General features: G+C 43.0%; 1 protein-coding gene across 11 annotated transcripts in view; it reads right to left on the bottom strand.

Moving 5' to 3' along the window:
• The window catches only part of EYA1 (EYA transcriptional coactivator and phosphatase 1), a 274,101-nt gene that overhangs the window by 52,486 nt on the left and 200,819 nt on the right, over positions 1-20,796 (bottom strand). For all 11 annotated transcript variants that reach the window (XM_019498677.2, XM_019498678.2, XM_019498681.2 and 8 more), the window contains 2 exons: positions 15,464-15,606; positions 13,073-13,156 (listed from right to left, as the gene is read on the bottom strand). In XM_019498677.2, coding sequence (XP_019354222.1) covers positions 13,073-13,156; positions 15,464-15,606 — 227 coding nt within the window. The remainder of the gene's footprint in view (positions 1-13,072; positions 13,157-15,463; positions 15,607-20,796) is intronic.

Here is a 20,796-nt window from a genome sequence, read left to right as displayed (position 1 = left end):
TATATTTCTCCTAATCTCAATAGATCAATACAAAGCCTTAGTTCTTATAGATTCTATGACCCAGCCAGTAGGCAAGTAACTTAAAACAGGATTTTTTTTAATGCTAGCATGACTGATGTCAATTAAAGTAATTGATAACCATGAACACTTGGTTGACTGATTTCTTTCTGCATATACAAATTAAAACATTGTTCCAAGGTTCTTTTGTTGTTAGTAAATTTTTATTATGCTGATTTCTGATACTTGTTTTGGAACAAGTAAAGTCCTATTCAGATGTGGAAAAAACTTGTCCTGGTCTCCCAGGTTAATTCCTGACCCTGCAAACAGTAAAATTTTAGTAATTTTACTCAAACAACTATGGATGTATAAAGGAGGAAAAAGTAGAGATGAGAGGTCAGTGAAAAAAGGTAAACAAAGCTGGTGATGAAAATTGAAAAGATAAAGGGAGAACACAGAGAAAAAGGAAGCAAAGAAAAGAAAATAGTAGGAGAGAGCTAGAGACCATAGAAAATAGTCAAGAAGAGCTCCTTAAGAAGAGCTCACTCAGGAAAAAAACAAGAAAGAATAAACAGGGCAAAATATTACAGGGCAAGTCTCACGGTATTTAATGATTTCAGTTTCTTTGTTGTTTCTGCTTTGTTTTTGGTTTTTTTAAAAGATTGATTCAAAGATAATCTATTGATTATTTGCAAATCTCAGCCTTTTCTTTTTTTTTTTTTTTACAGAAAGTTTCTAGACCTCATTATTGTGAAGAAAATATGGTAAAGGTGCAGCCTAAAGAGTCAAAAGCCAGAAAAAGCAAATGAAAACAAAACATTAATATTTTTAGACTTATTTTCTTCTTGTATACTTGAACCTGGATAATTCTTAGGTCATAAAAGTTAAAAGGATACCATGAACTAGAAAAATCACTATTGTAAAAAAGCTATTGTAAAACGGTGTATTATTATTATTACAAGATTACTGCAAAATTACTATAAACTAGATAAAAGGAGGCAAGGCAGGGGGAGGGGGATTCCTCCTGTATTTTCTCAGTCTTTTTAGTATGTTCCATTTATGACTTTAACCTTTGGGTCATTTTAAAAACAGTTCATAGTCTGAAAAACCATGCGGAGTAAAATTTACATACAAAACATAAAACAACCAGGATTCAGAAGTACACATTTTTATTACTAAAACAGAGACTTGCAAAACAGGCACACTCTTACTCCAAGATAGAGGTAGGCAAAATACAGTCCATAGGCTGTATCTGGCCTGCTGAATTATTCTATCTGGCCTGCAAATATGTTTTGGGTAGACCTGTATTATGTTCATTAGCATGTTAATAAGTGTTGTTATGCATGTTAATAAGCATTGTTATTTTGATTAAGTGTGGAAATGACATGAAGGATCCTTTATACTATAAATGCCATAACCATTTTTAAGTACAGCTATTGTTAAAAACACCATTCATTTTATGTTTGCGGCCTTCAACAGGTCACCAAAATTTAAGTGGCCCTCTAGCCTAAATAGTGTCCCCCCCACCACTCTAAGATGTTCTAATGAATGGAAAGCTACCTTCCATCCTCTGATTATTTTTCTTAAAACAACCATGCTTTCTAACATGCTTTACTACCACAGACAACAGCCAAAGGATGTAGGATGCACTCCCAACATATTGTTATACAATAGCAAGTCCTTGTGCAACTTTAATAACTTTGGATATACACATGGTAGAAGCAAACTGTAAACGGTGACTGAAAGCATAAGTCATTAAGGTTTTTAGCACAGCATAAAATATGCATAGGGCAAGGATCACAAATGCAATTCATGAAATTAGTCAGCAGCAACTGGAAAATGTTTTCTGTGTTGGAAATTTGGATTGAATGATGTATCAAGAAAGATGGCAGTTATGTTGAAGTCTAGAAATTTGAGCTCTTGTGTTAATACTTAATGAATTATAATTTTAATTACTGTTTATAGTTTGCTTCTATTAGGTGTACATCTAAAGTTATTAAAATTGAAAGTTGCACAAGGACTTTAGAAACACCCTGTAAATCTTGCTCCAGCTAATTCTAATTCTGCAGTGTGGCAACAAATTCCAGTGTTCATTACTGGCACAATTACATCAGCAGTCTAAATAAGCTGTCCCAAGTAACTGGTGGAACTGCTGTTGTGCTGTTCATTCCTTTTAACTTGCATATTAAATGATCTACAGCAGCGGTGTAACTGGCCAGGGCTACGCCTGGGGCAGTCCTTCCTACCTCTTACCTTTGTACATCCTAGCTCTAGAGGCTCTGGCAGTGGACAGCACCCACGAGCAGAAGATGAAATGTAATGCTGCTGAGGGAAGATGTCACCTTATGTCAGTGTCAAGCAGGACAAAAAACTCCTGTTTTTAGCAGAAAAAGGGGGTGACATCTCTCCCCCTGCCCCTGAACATGGTTGCTTACTGAACTGAAATGAACTACATATCACTACCCTTACTGACACACATGACCTCAGGGCTGCTGCTTACTGTGGGGTCTGAAGCTAGAAAGTTTAGGTGCAGTGGGGAACAGGAGAGTGAGACTCCATGCTGGCACTCCACTGCCACTCTTTGGAACTCATACCCTGCTTGCCTGCCATCTTTATGTTACTTATCTCCAGTATGTGTGTATGGCACTTTCCAGCAAAATAATGATAACGATCATCTCCAGTATCAGAATATTGATATACTTTTACTTTATGTTTTAGCCTCTAATTAAGAGAAACAGTATAAAGAAAAAAAACAACAGGAGAAAAGTATACCGTCACTGATACTTTAAAAAAATGACTAACTATACAGTGTAGGAATTACTATATTTCATCAGTTGCAAACAATAGATGCGTCTGAGATGGCAGCTGGCATAGAGATCTCTTACTTCCCTCACACATGGTCTAAAATAACAAATAGCCCAAATCTGGAGACTTTCTGGGCAATCTACTTTTTTGGGAAGTTGTGTTTCTCAGAATGATGCGGGATGGAAACAAGTTCTTTTTTAGCTGGTGGGGCCAACTGAGTTGAGTTTTTTTCTTAATTTTTTAATGGTATTTTTTCCTGTTGCTGGGTTTATTGTATTTTTGTAAGATAATTGTCTGGGAATATGCATTTCTTGATTGTTTTTTTAATATTTAAATCTGGAGAAATAAACAACAAGTAAGTGAAATAAAAGAACTGTGGCACTGCTTCTATTTGTTGTTGCTAAAAAAAAAAACTAACGCATCACAAAGTATTTTTAAACAGGTAATCATTCCCTATATTGTAGCACTAACTATATAGACACTGTAAGTACTGGACAAGGCTTTAAACTGACTTTGCTGGGGGATGGGGAAATTCCAAGTAGAGCACTTCCTTTTCACATAGGAAAGCTCCCACGTGGGGGACACCAAGATAATTGTTTCTGCAAATGCTAATGGAACAGTTCTCCCACAGCATCTCAGGAAATCAAGGGTGTCAGCTGGGGGCCTCAGCTGCCTGCACACGAATGCCAGGAGCATGGGGAACAAGCAGAAGGAGCTAGCCCTCCTGCTCTCTAGTGGGCAATATGACCTGGTAGGGATCACAGAGACCTGGTGGGACTCCTCGCATGACTGGAGTGTCACCATAGAGGGCTACACCCTGCACAGAAGGGACCAAGCAGGGAGAAAAGGCAGAGGGGTAGCTCTCTATGTGAGGCTATGTGGAGGCTGACACTGGCTCCAAAGATAAGCAGCTTGAAACCCTCTGGGTCAAGCTTTGTGGGGGGTAAGGTGAAAGAGACCTAACTGTAGGTGTTTACTACAGACCACTGAACCAAGGGGAGGAGCTTGATCTGGAGTTCTCTCGAGAACTGACAGAGGCTATACGTGAAAGGAACTTGGTTGTCATGGGCGACTTCATTTACCCGGACATAGATTGGAAGGAATGCTTAGCTAGGTCGGATTGGTCATGTAGCTTCTTAACTGTAATCTGTACAGGAGCAACTGTAAGAGGAGCTCTTTCTGACCCAGGAAGTGCAAGGGCTAACCAGAGGTACTGCTCTCTTAGACTTGGTCTTGGCCAAAGGAGATGATCTGGTGTGTGGCTTGAACATTGAGGGTGGCCTGGGCAACAGAGCCATGAGCTCATCAGGTGCGCTGTCCACCACAAGGTTGGCAAACCAATTAGCAGGATTGAAGTCCTGGACTTCAAATATGCTGACTTCAACAGGCTCAGGGCATTAGCAGGGGAGGTGATGCGGGACCAGGGATGGAAGGTGAATGGGGTGCACAAAGAGTGGTTGTTCCTCAAAGACATGATCCTCAAAGCACAAAAGAAAACCGTTCCCATGAAGAGGAAAGGTAGCAGAAGGGCTGGCAAGCCCTCCTGGCTCAACAGGGACATCACCGTCCTCTTGAAAAAGAAAAAAGAAGCCTACGCACAGTGGAAGCTAGAGACAGTCCTCAAGGACTATACAATGGTGGTCCACACTTGTAGGGAAATGATTAGGAAAGCTAAGGCAGCAACTGAGTTTAAATTAGCCAAGGGAGTCAAGGACAATAAGAAGTCCTTCTTTAGGTATGTAGAGAACAGAAGGAAAACAGATGGAAGCATGGGGCCCCTGCTTAACACCTTGAGACAGCTGGTAATGGAAACTTGAGGGAAAAAAAACTGAACTCCTGAATGCCCAACTTTTGCTTCAGTATTTCACCAGACCAAGGGAAATGAGGCGGAGGGTAGACCACAGTTTCCCTCCAGGCCAAAGGAGGACTCCGGGACCTCCTGCTCTGCCCAGCTAGGGGCATGGACCAAGGTGGTCAAGGGCCCTAAGGCCTGCCGCACCAAGGCCCCTGCCCCGCCAGAGCTGAGCAACAGGTACACACCTCTTGCCGCTCCAGCAGAGCCTGCTGAGTTGTTGGCTCCCACAGGCAACATGGGCCCAACTGCAGCTACTGCCCCTGCTCTCCCCAGGACAAAACGTAAGGTGTTTGTTGTGGGAGACTCCCTCCTGAGGGGGACTGAGGGGGCAATCTGCCACACTGACCCCTTACCCAGGGAAGTCTGCTGCTTCCCAGAGGCCCGCATCCGGGACATTGCGGAGAGGATCCCAAAGCTCCTCAAACCCACAGACCACTATCCCATGCTCCTTATTCATGTGGGCACCAATGACACGGCTCGGAGTGCTTCCAGCCGGGTCATGAGGTGCTACAGGGATTTGGGAGTGGGGCTAAAGGGTCTGGGGGCACAGGTGGTGTTCTCGTCGATCCTCCCAGTCTCAGGCTATGGGCCAAGGAGGGAGAGGAGGATCCACATGGTCAACACATGCGGCGCTGGTGTTGTTGGGAAGGCTTTGGCTTTCATGACCACAGCCTGCTCTTTGGCGAGAGAGGCAGCGAGCTGCTGGGAAGAGATGGCCTCCACCTCTCTCCCCTAGGGAGGAGTCTCTTCTCAGCCAGACTGGCTGACCTGCTCCACCGGGCTTTAAACTAAGCCTGCTGGGGGATGGGGGGACTACCGCCACTGCTGGCCCACTGAGCAATCCTTGCAAAGCCAGCAGTTCAAGGCACTTAAGGGAGCCCACCCCTGCCCCAGCCCTGGTAAAATCTGTGGGCAAGGAAGGAGCCCCCCAGGGGACACTTGCCTGCCTGTACACAAATGCCAGGAGCTTGGGGAATAAGCAGGAGGAGCTCATCCTCCTGCTCAATGCAAATAATTATGATGTTAAAGGGATAACGGAGACCTGGTGGGACTCCACCCATGACTGGACCACGGGTATAGATGGCTATACCCTGTACAGGAGGGATCGTGTAGATAAAATGGGTGGGGGTGTAGCTCTCTATGTTAAGGAAAGCTACACGTCCCTGCAAGCCGATACTGGCGACCAGGGTGGACGACTGGAGACACTCTGGGTTAAAATCCATGGGGAACACGGCACAGGGGACACAATGGTGGGAGTCTACTACAGACCTCCCACCCAAAGTCCTGAGCTTGAGCAGGAGTTTGCCCGGGAACTGGCTAGGCGTAATGCTCCAGGACCATGGTTGTCATGGGTGACTTCAATTACCCGGACATCTCGTGGGAGGATCACTCAGCAAAATCTGAGCGGATGCAAAGCTTCCTCTCGTGTGTGGATGACCTCTACCTGACTGAAGAAGTCTATGGGCCAACGAGAGGCAAAGCGCTGCTCGACCTGGTACTGGCTACTGGGGATGACCTAGTCGGCGACCTAGTGATCGATGGGAAACTGGGTGACAGCAACCACGAGCTGATCACCTTCACCATCTGCCAAAAAGCTGGCAAGTCAGTCAGCAACACGGAAGTCCTTGACTGCAGGAAAGCCGACTTTGACAAGCTCAGGAGGCTTGTCAGTGAGGCCCTAAGGGACCATGACCATGGGGAGAGGGGAGTTCAAAAAGAGTGGATGCTCCTCAAGGGAGCGATCCTCCATGCACAAACTAAGTCTATTCCATCTCGGAGGAAAGGCAGCAAGAGGGCACAGCAGCCCCCCTGGCTCTCCAGGGACCTAGCAGACCTCCTGAGGCTAAAAAGAAAGGCCTACAAAGGATGGAGGATGGGAGTCACCTCCAAGGAGGATTATTCTGCACTGGTCCGGTCCTGTAGGGAGCAGACCAGGAAAGCCAAGGCTGCAACTGAACTCCAACTAGCTTTGAGCATCAAGGACAATAAAAAGTCCTTTTTCAGATATGTGGGGAGCCGGAGGAAAAGCAGGGACAACGTTGGACCCCTGCTGAACCAGATGGGGCAACTGACAACTGACGCCCAGGAAAAAGCCAACCTATTAAATAGGTACTTTGCGTCGGTCTTTCATCAGCCCCATGGGACGCCCATGCCCGCTACGGGACGGGGAAGTCCAGGTGAGGGTGATCCCCTGCCCTCCATTAATGTTGACTTCGTGAAGGAACATCTTGAGAAGCTGGATACCTTCAAGTCAGCCGGCCCTGACAATCTTCACCCCAGGGTACTCAAGGAGCTGGTGAGCATCATAGCCCAGCCTCTAGCACAGATCTTTGAAAACTCTTGGCGCTCTGGCGTAGTGCCCGAAGACTGGAAGAAGGCCAATGTGGTGCCTATCTTCAAGAATGGGAGGAAAGTGAATCCGGCTAACTATAGGCCCATCAGCCTGACTTCTATCCCAGGGAAGATCTTAGAAAAGTTTATTAAAGAGGCCATCCTTAATGGACTGGCCGATGCCAACATCTTAAGGGATAGCCAGCACGGGTTTGTTGCAGGTAGGTCTTGCTTGACCAATCTCATTTCCTTCTATGACCAGGTGACCTATCACCTGGACAAGGGAGATGAGATTGATGTCATATATCTTGACTTCAAAAAAGCCTTCCATCTGGTTTCCCATGATCACCTCTTGGAGAAACTGGCCAATTGTCGCCTTGGGTCCTCCACGATCCACTGGCTGGAAAACTGGCTCCGGGGTCGGACCCAGAGGGTAGTAATTGATGGAAGTCACTCATCATGGTGTCCTGTGACCAGTGGGGTCCCCCAAGGCTCTGTCCTTGGACCCATACTGTTCAACATCTTCATTAATGATGTGGACACTGGAGTCAGAAGCGGACTGGCCAAGTTTGCCGATGACACCAAACTTTGGGGAAAAGCATCCACACCAGAATACAGGCAGGTGATCCAGGCTGACCTGGACAGGCTCAGCAAGTGGGCGGACGAGAACCTGATGGTGTTCAACGTCGATAAATGCAAGGTTCTCCACCTTGGGAAGAAAAACCCGCGGCATCCTTATAGGCTCGGCAGTGCTATGTTGGCTAGCACTAAGGAAGAAAGAGTATTGGGGGTCATCATTGACCACAAGATGAATATGAGCCTGCAGTAGGATGCTGCGGCTAGTAAAGAGACCAAAACGCTGGCTTGCATCCATAGATGCTTCTCAAGCAAATCCCAGGACATCACTCTCCCCTTGTACTCGGCCTTAGTGAGGCCGCAGCTGGAGTACTGCGTCCAGTTTTGGGCTCCACAATTCAAAAAGGATGTGGAGAAGCTTGAGAGAGTCCAGAGAAGAGCCACACGCATGATCAGAGGTCACAGAAGCAGACCCTATGATGACAGGCTGAGAGCCCTGGGGCTCTTTAGCCTGGAAAAGCGCAGGCTCAGGGGTGATCTGATGGCCACCTATAAGTTTATCAGGGATGACCACCAGTATCTGGGGAACATTTGTTCACCAGAGCGCCCCAAGGGATGACGACTAGGTTGAACGGTCATAAACTACTACAAGACCGTTTCCGGCTGGACATAAGGAAGAATTTCTTTACTGTCTGAGCCCCCAAGGTCTGGAACAGCCTGCCGCCGGAGGTGTTTCAAGCGCCTACATTGAACATGTTCAAGAGCAAACTGGATGCTTATCTTGCTGGGATCCTATGACCCCAGCTGACTTCCTGCCCTTTGGGCAGGGGGCTGGACTTGATGATCTTCCGAGGTCCCTTCCAGCCCTAATGTCTATGAAATCTATGACAACGAAGATAAGGCTCATTGGGGGCATGCTGGAAATGACAGCCTCCCCACTATGGATGCTGAGCTGGTGCAAAACCAACTAGAAAAGCTAGACATTTATAAGTCAGCAGGACTGGATGGACTTCACCCGAGAGTGCTGATGGAGCTGGCTGAGGTCATTGCAGAGCCCCTGGTAAAACTCTTTCAGAAACTGTGGAACACACGGAAGATCCCTGAGGATTGGAAGAAGGCCAACATTGTGTCTATCTCCAAGAAGAGGAAGAGGGAGGAACCGGGCAACTATATGCCAATCAGCCTAACATCCTCCCAGGGAAAATCCTGGAAAAAACTCATTAAAGAATCTATGTGAGATACGCTCCTTGAGGGTAAGATTCTGAATGACAGTCAGCATGGCTTCGTTGTGAGTAGGTGTTGTCTTACCAATCTTATCTCCTTCTACGAACAGGTCTCTTGCCACCTGGACACAGGTGAGAAGGTCAACATTATATACCTAGATTTCCAAAAGGCTTTTGATCTAGTATCCCACAATATCCTTGTGGAAAAATTGGAAGATTGTGGGCTTAACTGCTCAACAATTCAGGGGGTGGAAAACTGGCTGTATGGTAGGACCCAGAGACTTCTCATGAACGGATCTGTGTCGTCCTGGCCAAAAATAGCCAGTGGTGTCCTTAAGGGGCCTGTTCTTAGACTGGTGCTTTTCAATGTCTTTATCAATGATTTGGATGTGGGAGTGAAAATCTCGCTGGCCAAGTTTGCAGATGACACCAAGTTATGGGGGAGTGTGGTCATGCCAGAAGATAGGCTGGAGATACAGGCAGACCTGAACAGCCTAGAGAGCTGGGCAGACCAGAACCAGATGAAGTACAACACTTAGAAGGATAAGGTGCTGCATCTGGGGGCAAACAATATCCAAAATACCTACAGGCTTGGTGGCGACAATTTGACTTGCGCCACAGCAGAAAGGGTCCTAAGGGTAGTGATCAACCATCGCATAAACATGAGCCGGCAGTGTGATGCTGTGGCCAGCAGGGCAAACAACACACTGGCATTCATTAACTGTTGCATCTCATGCAAAACTAAGGAAGTGAGTCTCCCACTGTACTTCACACTGGTGAGACCACAGCTGGAGTACTGCGTCCAGTTCTGGGCACCGCACTTCAACAAACACGTGGAAAAACTTGAGAGGGTCCAGAGAAGAGCCACCCATATGATCAGGAACTTGCAAGACAAGCCATATGAGGAAAGGCTGAGGGACTTAGGCCTCTTCAGCCTACAGAAGAGAAGGCTGAGAGGGGACTTGGTAGTGACTTACCGCAACATGAGGGGAGTACATCAAGAACTCGTTGAACTGCTGATTACCAGGGCACCCATGGGGAAGACCAGGAGCAATGGATACAAACTCCTGGAAGGCCACTTCAGACTCAATTCCAGGCAAAATCCTTCACAGTCAGGGTGTCCAGACTGTGGAATAAACTTCCTCCAGTGGTGGTGCAGTCACCTACCTGGAAATCTTCAAAAGGAGACTGGACAGTCACCTCGTAAGGTCACTTGACCCCAGCTGTCTTTTCCTGCCTAGTGCAGGGGGACTAGACACGATGATTTATAAGGTTGCTTCCAGCCCCTAACAATCTATGAATCTATATAAAGTAAAATAGTGAAAACTGTTACAAAATATATTATTATGAAGTTTTTCATAATACAAGAGTTTCTTTCCTTCTACTAGAGATATTTAGAGATTGGTCTTAGCATGTTAGCTTATTGAGGGCTTTGCCTTAGTCTGAGAGAACCTCTAGTCCAATGTTAGTGAAACATTTAATTTTTATGCAACTATAACATGACTACATAATATTACAGAGTAATTTTGAAGAATTTTGAATTTAGTAATTTTATGTGGAATTTTTAAAGCCTGACATCCACTTCATATCGATGGGGTGCATATAAACTGAAAGATCATAAATGGTTTGGTGACAGTTAATCATTTGGCCTTCTCTGAAACTGAGAAAACAGGGTTTGATTATATAACCCTTACTTATTTCAAGCAGCACTTGTAGTCTTATTTGCTTGAATTAATGTTACTTGTTATGAATAAAAAAGCTTCTAAGAGCAGGCACCTAGAAAACAAGTTGATTCCAAAAAAATCAAGAAAGAATCATTTTAATTTATCCTATAACTGAATTTCACCTTCTAAGCAGAAACAAAGATATATTTATTAATACTTTTACAGGGAGCAATTAAATAGCAAACTAAAAAGTAGAGTAGGATGGGACTGTCAAAAAAGAGTTTCACATAACAGCTATTTCATATGAAAGTATAATTTAGAAGCTGTACTTTTACAGAAGTTAATTCCCAGTTGATCATTTTTAGGTCTTTACAACTTTATAAGAATAATGGTCTATTTGCAGTATGTTATAGACTGCCATGCTACCAATTTCTTCACTGATTAATTTCAAAATTCTAAAGTCAAACACTCAACCTTCTTAACAAGATGCAAAAATCTATGTAGCCATATATATCTTTTAAATGACGCTGCAATCAATAATCTAACCAGTAATAAGGCCAACTTAAAAATCAAGCTCAAGACACAGATCAGGTATATTTCAACCAGGAGTCATTGTGTTATATTATGAAGCATGGATAACAGTGAACCATTTGACTATGGAATGCTAATTTATAAACTGATTTCATTCACAGGTGTATTTCTCCTGTGGGAAGCAGTTATGAATATTGAATAAACGATTCCAAAGTAACATTCAAAAGGTCTGCTTGGAGTGTTTGAGAAGTGAACAGCAGCAGAGGCTGTGCTCACAAAGAAACATTTAGAATGCAACAACAAAAGACCCACAGAAGTCTAAGAAGAACTAAATAAGAACTAAATGGAGTGAAGTTTGATGCCGATAAGTACAAAATGATGCACATGAGGAAAAATAACCTAAGATACACATACACAATAATGGGCTGCATTAACTGTCATTACTCAAGAAAGAGATCTCAGAATTATTGTGGGTGGTTCTCTAGAAACATTAGCTCAGTGTTCACCAGCAGTCAGACTGGTGAACACAACATAAGGAATTATGAAGAAGGGAACTGAAAACAAAAAATGAAAAAAATGACATCACTCATTTTGTTTTCAGCATGACATCACTCCCCAAATTCATGGTACATTCAAGCCTTGAATATGTGTGTGCAAGTCTGGTCCCCCTATTTCCAAAATGATATAATTAAGATAGAAAAGGTGCAGAAAGGCAACAAAGATGATGAGGGATATGAAGCGTCTTCTGTATGAGGAGAGGCTAACAGGTGAGCACTTTTCAGATTAGATAAAAGACAACTGAAGAGGGGATATGATACAATTCTATAAAATAAAGAATGGGGTGGAGAAAGTAAATAACTATTTACTATTTAAATATTTCTCACCATACTAAAACTAGGGAATATACAATAAAATTATTAACAGGATCTTTTTCATGGTGTGTAATTAACTTGTGGAGCTCGTAAGATAGAGAGGCTGAAAACGAATCAGGTTCAATAGCAGATTAGACAAATTCATGCAGGATAGGTCTATCAGTGGGTATTAAAAATACTAGGTAAGAGTGAAACCAAAAAATCAGGACTTCCTAACACTCTGAATGACAGCAGTTGTCTGGGAAGAGGATTGGGGAAGAGCTCAGTCTGGAATGCTCTTTCCCTTAGCATACTCTAATCAGCAGGGGTGTCAAACATGCAGCCTATAGGCTGTATCCAACTTGCAGAGTCATTTCATCCAGCCTACAGGTCCCCAGGAATTTGGGGGCAGGGCTTGCCACCACATTCCCAGTGACAGATCTCCAGTGGGCCCGTTTATCGGTGGCAGAGGGTAAGCACCCTCATGCCACTGCCCACACTGCCACCATCACCAATGCCCTTTGCCCTGCCTGCAGAACAGTTCACCCCTTGCCCTCCACCACATCACTGCCACTCCTGCTCTGCTGGATCTATATCCAGTTCAGGAGGCTCCTTGCAGTCCAGAACTATCCCACAGAAAACTTCACAATCTGGTCGTCGCCCAGGGCACAGGTGCGTTTGATACCCCTCATCTAATGCCACTGAAAGAAACAGGATACTGGGAAAGTTGACCCTATGATCTGACCTAGTATGGCACTTATATTCTTATGCTCTTAAAAGACTGAACTTTGGACAAAAAATATTGCATTTAAAGAGTCACTGGTCCCACAGTGTTATTTATTACTATCTGAAACAATCAAATGTATTTCATGTTTGATCACTGAGACCAAAAGGACATTTTATGACCTGCTCCAATTCATTGAGCATTTGATGACAGAAGCTACAACCTTCTCAGTTCTGGTACTATCAGCAAGAGTTGCAGACATTCAGCACTTATTCTAACGGAGCCTTTGATTATCACTGATAATAATGTTTTCATTTTTATTTATTAGAGGAAGAGGAGTACAGGAGGAACAAAAGTAAGCAAAACCTTCCATGTATAAGTCTTTCTATCCATCATGATACTTCAAATCCCAGTTTGTCTTTGAGGGGATAAAACTAGCATTCTGGCCCATCTTATATATGCACACCTATACAGAAAAACATTATTGTATGTTGGTACTGTTTCTTGACACTTACCCTCCCATATCTGTTAGCATAGGACCCTGTAAGCAAGGAGTGGAAAATGATGATCGTCTCATCCAAATCCCAAATGAATACTCTCTGTAAAAAGAGAATCAAATTAATGTGTTCTTTTGTAAAGCTGATTTGGCAATTTAAAACTTAAATCAGTATATGAACAAATGAGAACACTTTATTAAAACAGTCATAGATCATATGCAGATATTCTGTTTCTCTTGGTAGACACATGAATTATGTACACATTCAAGTTTTTTTTCTCCTAGAGCAAAAATGGCTGCTTCAGGAGAAAAATAACCAAGGAACAACCAGGATTAAAACATTCCTCAGAGAGCTTCTCCTGGGAGACTGAACATCTGCAAACTTTATCCAGACTTAACTCCTCCCTATAAGTGGAAGGAATGGAGCCAGGGGAAAGGCGCCTGTGCCTTATGGAGGCCAGTGTCACCAGTCTGGAGAAGGCACAGGGGGCAATTGCTCTCCCCATCTGGTAGACCAGGAGCAGAGGGGAGGAGCAGCCACCAGCTGGTCCCTGCCTGGTTTTTAGTGTGGGGTTCCAATGCAGGATGAGACAGAGAGATTTTGCTGCAGCTGCAAGACTCAGTAGCCTGCCTTACCACAGTATGCTCAAGGTCAACTGGGCAGCACAGGTGGCAAGGGGAAATTAGAGGAGCTGCAAGCTGAGTGGCTCAATAGCTTTCACCAAACCAGACTCTTGGCCCCTCTGGCTTTTAAACTGCTGCCCTCACCACCCAGCTGGGGAAAAAAGGGGAAGCTGGCACTGACTTTCCAATCACTGCTCTTTCCACCCTCACTGCTCAGCTGAAAGGGAAGCAGGCAGAGAGCAGCCAGAGGGGTTGGGAGTTTAGCTTGGGGAAAACCTCCACATGTCCACCTCCCAGTCCCTCCAGCTTCCTCTTGCTGCCCATGCTGTCCAGCTGATCTACAGCAAAGCAAGATGAGGCAGTCTACTGTACCACAGCAGCGATGCTCAGGAGCCTTGCTGCCATAGCAAAACTCCCCTGCCTCACCCTACACCGATCTGAGTCAGCATGGGATGAGGCAGGCTGCAATGTCTCTAAAGCAAGGCTCTCAGCCCCTTGCCACAGCAGCTAAGCACCCCTGCTCCTTTCCCTGTACTCCTCTGTGGCTATTTTCCTGCATGGGAGAACTGGGAGGCTTCCCACAGAAGAATGTCCCCTTCCTGCCAATCAGTCAACTGTGGAATGGGGCGTAATGGGGTGGAGGGGGGCAGTTTTCCAGGGATGGAATCATCCCTGGCTATCTGTGGAACCTGCAGACTGCCGCTGGCAGCCTCTCACCTTCCCAGGAAGGGGAGAGGAGAGGCTGTCAAGTAATGGGCTGCCTAAAAGCAGTGGTGGCCTAGGGGGCAGACCTCTAGTATCTCCGGCTGGAGAGCTTGCATGTGCAGTCCAGCTCCCAGGCTATTTTTCTAATGGAATTTCTTCTGGTAGAAATTAACATCTGTATGCAGCCATAATGTATTTTCAGAAATGCAAGTTGGTCCTGAACAGTCTAAAACAGTCTTTTAGTTTTCTACTATAATAAATGATTCTATTAAGAAAAAAAAATAGTAGACTGTATTAAAATACATGCAGGGGAAAAACCAATGAATTGTAAACTTTGAAATTTAAAATCCAACTGTCAGGAAAATCTGAAATACATGAACAAAGCAATTCAAAGTTATGACTATTAGATTTTAATTGTCTTTTTCTGGTTTAGACCACAAAGTAAACATTTTCAGTAAACTGCTTTTCAGTTTAGCCTCTGAAAATAAAGGGGGGGAAATTTACAAAGTACTTTTTTTAGGAGTTTAAGTCCACTTTTAATGGATTTAAGCATTTTGAAAAACCTTACCTATGGTAAATTATGTATTTGCAGAAAAATTCAAAAGCCATTCTGTAAATATTTCAGAACCCTGAATATACAACCTCTCCCATAATGTATAACAGCTTCAACTCTTGGGAAAGTGAAATAATGTATTCTAGGAGTCCCTGACTCTGAGATAGTCTGGATAGGAAGACAAACTAGAGAGCAAGATCAAGGCATAAAGCAAGTGAATAATGACTGTTTTGCTATGCCAAGTACCTCGTGTACAAATTGAAACATTTCTGCTTTTGTTGTAAACATCTTGGTTTTCAGGCACTCTTTTATCAAATCAAAACAAATTTAAAAACTCCAGGGAAAGTTGATGTCTTTTCATGCACAAAAATTGTCCAGCTGAAAATTCAATTTTCCGCTGAAAATTCATTTAGACAAAAATAGACTAGATCTATTGCCACTGTATTTCTCAATTACAAATAAGTACCTGTCTTCAAAGAAATGATATACATAGCAGTTCCCACAGCAAATAAAGGGTATATAACATACCTCAAGGTCAGAATCAGGTGGTGGTGAAGGGTTATTGTTTCTTCTGCCTCGACCACGTGATTTTCCATCAGAACCACGACGCAATCTATCTGAATCAGAGTCTTTAATGGGCGTCGATGGACTGTGGATTGTACTGTACTCTGCTGCAATAGAGAAATAACTTTCACCTTTGTTTATAAAACATAATGTTAATTTTAGTTTATTTCTTCAGATCTGGCATTAAAAAATGTCCGTAGAAAAGCTTTGGGTACACCGACTATAATTAGCTTAAAATAATGACCTGGAAGCATTAATAGTAATACATAAACAAACTAACTCTACCAGCTAGCAGCTGTAAGTAATCAAAAGTAATCAAATTTACCTCAGCCAAGAGACAATAACATTGAAAAAATTCCAGAAAATCCTCATGCTTCCAAATAATCAAACCAATCTTTTATCGTCTCCTCAAATCTCTTTCCAACAATTTTAAGCTTGTTGTAATTTGAAACACAATTTTTCAAAATCTGTCTAATATTACCATCAAAGTGACCTGTGAATGCAAAAACTATTGTTGCAATCAACTGCATTTAGAAGACTAATATTTAATTTTTAGATCTTTTCAGAATTATAAAATTAATGAGGTTTTTTTCTTCTTATGGCTTCTGTTTGGTTCAGTAGAATCCTCTTCAAGTAAAACAGAGACCAAGAGCCCTGAAATAGTCAGGATAGGTCTAATTTAAAAGTTTAATCCTGTTTTATAAATTGAGGAAATTTGAAAAGTGTTCTTCAATGACCTACTCAACACTGACATTTTTTGAGGAGTAATTTCAAAGTAGGATACAGATTTTTCTCCAACATATATGATCAGGGGCAGATTCATAGGGGATGCAGTGGTATGGCTATGCCCCCTTTTGGACTGGACCACACTGCAGGGGGTTCCAGGCACTTTTTAAAGTTCCAAAAGCAGGTGAAAATACTCTCTCTCTTCCCCTTCCTGCTCAAAGAAATGCCCTGTCCCTGCCTCTTCCTCTCTACCTCACTGTACTAAGAGTGGAGAAGCAACAGAGCCTGCTGCACAGGGGCTGGGGTCACCTGGGGATGGGGACAAAATGAGGACCCCCACCCCTTGGCAGGGGGAAAAAGGGCCCTTGTAATACAGAAGAAAATCTCACTAAATACACTGTCTATCATTAAACTCCTGCCAAAAGCAGCATATGCTTAGCAAAGGAAACCAACTATGAATTTGATTAAATGCAGCTAACACTGAACTTGACTATAAAATACAAGGCCATATTGGGCAAACATGTTGATAGGAACCGTGTGTGTGTGTGTGTGTGTGTGTGTGTGTGTGTGTGTGTGTGTGTATGTGTCCCTTAAAAAAAAAAAATAGTTGTTCCCCCAGGAGTGAACAAGCACCAGGCCTGGAGATTCTGCAATACCAGGCCAGCACTCAAAGAGACCAGAACAAGCTCCGACACCCTCCCTGGTGCGAAAAATCCTGATGGGAATCTACCACAAGGATAGATCAGTGAAGCCCCTCTGAATAAAATATATGCTAATACCCATTAAGTGCAATCCCCCACACTGCCAACAATTTTTTCAAGTCATGGTGAGCCACAACCTCATGCTCTCTGTTGCCTCCTCTCTCAGACTGGTGCATATGATTAGTGGCTCTGCTCTCTATGATGTAAAGCCAGACCGGGCTGCTCTGTGCCTTGTCTGCATATACATTTTTGGAGCATCCCAGTACTTGTGACAAGAACACCTGGCTCTAGTCATGAGTGGGGCCTAATTAGCACATGGAGTCCCTGTGGGGGTGGAGGGGGGGGGGGAGGTATCTGGAGTATACACACATTCTGAGCAGTGCTGAGCTGTGGGGTCACCATGGAGGGTACGGCCATACTAATTATATGAACCAGGCTGAGAGGGCATGACAGAAGGATTCTGGATGAACTGTATGCAGTGTCATGGCTCGCTATGGCTTGAAATGCTGATGACTCTGGTAGGTCTTAGTCCAATGAACTATGTGGTAAATCATGAGCCTTTTTGCTTCGGACTAAGTACCATGCATAATTTATATTAGATATAACTATGGGCCAAAGTGATGTTCAAAAGTGTGTTCATGGAGTACCTATGCTAAAACTTACAGCAGTTTCAAAAAACAGGTAATTTGTATCAGTTCTGGATGAACTAAGTCTATGGGTACTATATGCAAACTGCTACAGCCATATTTAATTTCAAAGTGATTGTTTTCATATTTGCTTCTCACTTTCACATGCTCAAGAAGAGCAGGGTCTGACAGTAAAGAAAGGGGGAAGGGGCTACTAGGGAAAAAGATGGAGGGAAGCAGAAAGCAAAAGGGCTACTAACCTTCCAGTTTTATTTTCCCTGCTGTAGCAGCGGGAAGGAGACAAATTCAAGGCAAACCTCCAATAATTAGATTCTATACCTAGAAAATTATAACAAACTTATAAAGATTCCATATACAGAATCTAATTATTGGGGTCTTATCATCAGGGTAGTCTTTTGAGTAAATACAGTACATGGTGTTTTCTGCTTTAGCATGGCGGTGCTTGCATCTGGCCCATGAATAACTGGATCCAGCCCAAAGCACACAGAAAATCAGTGTCAAGCAGCTTGGCCTGGTGCATCTCCTACCCTGCTCTCAGCCATGCCACTGATTCCCTCTGCAACCCTCCCTGCTTTTTCCTCTACCTTCCACAATGGCAGTCACTGCTTGGTCTCTCTTTCCCCTCTTCCCACCTCCTTACACATGTGCTTTAACTATACATAAATGCTCTTCCTTCTTCCTTTCCTTCCCTCTGACATTGGCAGCCAACTCCTTGCCAACAACACTGAGGTCCCAAACACTGTTATGCAAGGTAAAATAGCCTATGCAAATTATTCATCCTAACAGTTTACAATCTGGTATGCAATTTTGAACCTCTTTGACATCTTCTATTTCAAATTCTAATTTCAAAAGAAAAAACTTCTTTTTCATGGCTAAAATAAAGAGATGTCTAAATGTTTCTCATGAACGAGTTAGAATTTTCACTATGTAACATATACTGAGATTTTTTCAGTGAACATCAAGCTTCACAAAAAAATCTTCACTCTTTCAAGCTTAATAATATTTTATGCTTGTAAGAATAGTAATTAGTTAAATGGAGCTGTTTATCTGTATAGTACTACAATTTGTTAAATAAATCTGGCCATCCTCTCTCATGTGAGTTACTTTGAATTGAGAACAATTTCCTGCTGAATTCAAAGATTAGATTGAGTTAGACCTCTAAAAGCCTTTGAAGCTAATATCACTACTCGCATGAGTCAGAATTAGTTAGAGACATGAATGCCGACCATTTTTTTTGACCAGCGGATACCTGTAGACGTAAAAAAAAAAAAAAAAGGCAAACCCCCCCCGGCACTTTACTTTTAACTCAGTGTGTTTCAATGCTGAGCTCTGTGCATGCCCAGAAAATACAGTGTATTACTTCTACCTGTCTCTGTAGCATCTGTAAAGACTGGACACTTTAGTAGGACTCTTTTTGGCACTTTTATCTAATAGCTGATTGAATCAGCTTTAGCTAAAAGCACCAGAAAGCCCTGCTGAAGCACCCAAACTTTACTGACACTGCAGAGCTGGGCTGAAGCCATGCACTGCTTTCTTCCAGTGAAGAGGTGGGGGCAGTTATTTTATTTTTAACATCTGCAAGTGACTCCACGGGTGCTAAGCACCCGCTAATTTTTTTCAGTGTGTGCTTGAGCCCTGGAGCACCCATGGAGTCAACTAAAAGAAGCAAGGCTTGTATGTAAAAGGTTGATATTCTCAAAGTCATTTTGAGAGTGTTATGCACTTAAATGAAATGATTAATATTACCTGAAATATTCTAGAAGAAAAAAAGTTAACCCCCCAATATAAATGGTTAAACTTTGAGAAAATGCACCTATGCTATATGTACCAGTAGAGGCTGGGGACTGACTGGCTAAACAGCAGCTCTGTAGAAAAGGATCTGGGGGTTATGGTGGACAAGAAGATGAATATGAGCTAACAGTGAGCCCTTGTTATGAAGAAGCCTAACAGCTTACTGGACTTCATTAAGAGGAGCATTGCCAGACTGAGGGAAGTGATTATTTCCTTTTATTCGGCACTGGTGGGGCCACATCTGGAGTACTGTGTTCAGTTTTGGGCTCCCCACATCCCCAGAATGGATGTTGACAAATTAGAGAGAATCCAGCGGAGGGTAATGAAAATGGTTAGAGGACTGGGGCTTATTTAGTCTGGAGAGGAGAAGACTGAAGGAGGATTTAATGACAGCTTTCAAGTACCTGAAGGGTGAATCCAAAAAGGATAGAGCTAGACTGTTCTCAGTGGTGGCAGATGACAGAACAAGGAGCAATGATCTCAAGTTACAGCAAGGGAAATTTAGGTTAGCGATCATGAAAGACTATCTCACTAGGAGGGTAGTAAAAGACTGGAACAGGCTACCCAGAGACATTGCATTCTTGAGGTTTTAAGACCCAGGTAGATGAAGCCTCGGCTGGGATGATCTAGTTGGTGATGATCCTTCTTTGAGTAGGGGTTTGGACTAGATGACTTCCTGAGGTCCCTTTAACCCCTAATTTACTATGATTCTCTGATTCTATGAAAATTTTGGAAAAGAGATCATCCTGTAAATTAAGATTATTTTTGTGCTGAACTAAAATAATAAAGAGAAATATATGAGCTTTAAGCAAACATAGAAGATGCTGTTGGATATAGCATTTTAAATTAAAAACCACCATGTACATTCCAATGTACATGCCATGTCAGTTTATGTTCCAAAATAAATATTTAAATATCTGGACTGATTACTGGTTATCTGTCCAGGAAATTATATTGTAAATAATACCTTTTAATAGACTAGTTCATGTAAATGTTTCAACTAATAATTTTCCCACACTTAAATTAACCTTTTTTTTTTAAATTGTATTTTATTTTAACAAGAAAATAATATACACATACTCTAATAAAAGCACTCTGACCAAATAACAGATTTTGGTTAAGCAAAACATGTAAGTCCAAATTCGTGAAAGATATGGCTTCAGTTTTAAAGCTGATGGACACCGGGACTTCCCATTGACTCCAGCTGGAATTCTGGATGCTCAGTAGGGCTGTGCAAAGCTTTGGTCACCAATTCAATTCAGAGGAGATTTAGCCCGATTTGGCAGCTGAATCTCCGAATCTGAATTGAATAGGGAGACCCATTAAAAGGTCCGAATCAAACCTGAAGCCTCCAAATTGATTCAGAAAAGATTCATAGAGATTTGGCTCAGCTGGGGAGAGGAAAGCCATGGGAGAAGCCCCCATGGCTGCC

Source organism: Alligator mississippiensis, chromosome 3 (assembly GCF_030867095.1).
Source record: "Alligator mississippiensis isolate rAllMis1 chromosome 3, rAllMis1, whole genome shotgun sequence".
Classification (NCBI taxonomy): domain Eukaryota; kingdom Metazoa; phylum Chordata; order Crocodylia; family Alligatoridae; genus Alligator; species Alligator mississippiensis.
This window is presented reverse-complemented; position numbering and strand designations above follow the sequence as displayed.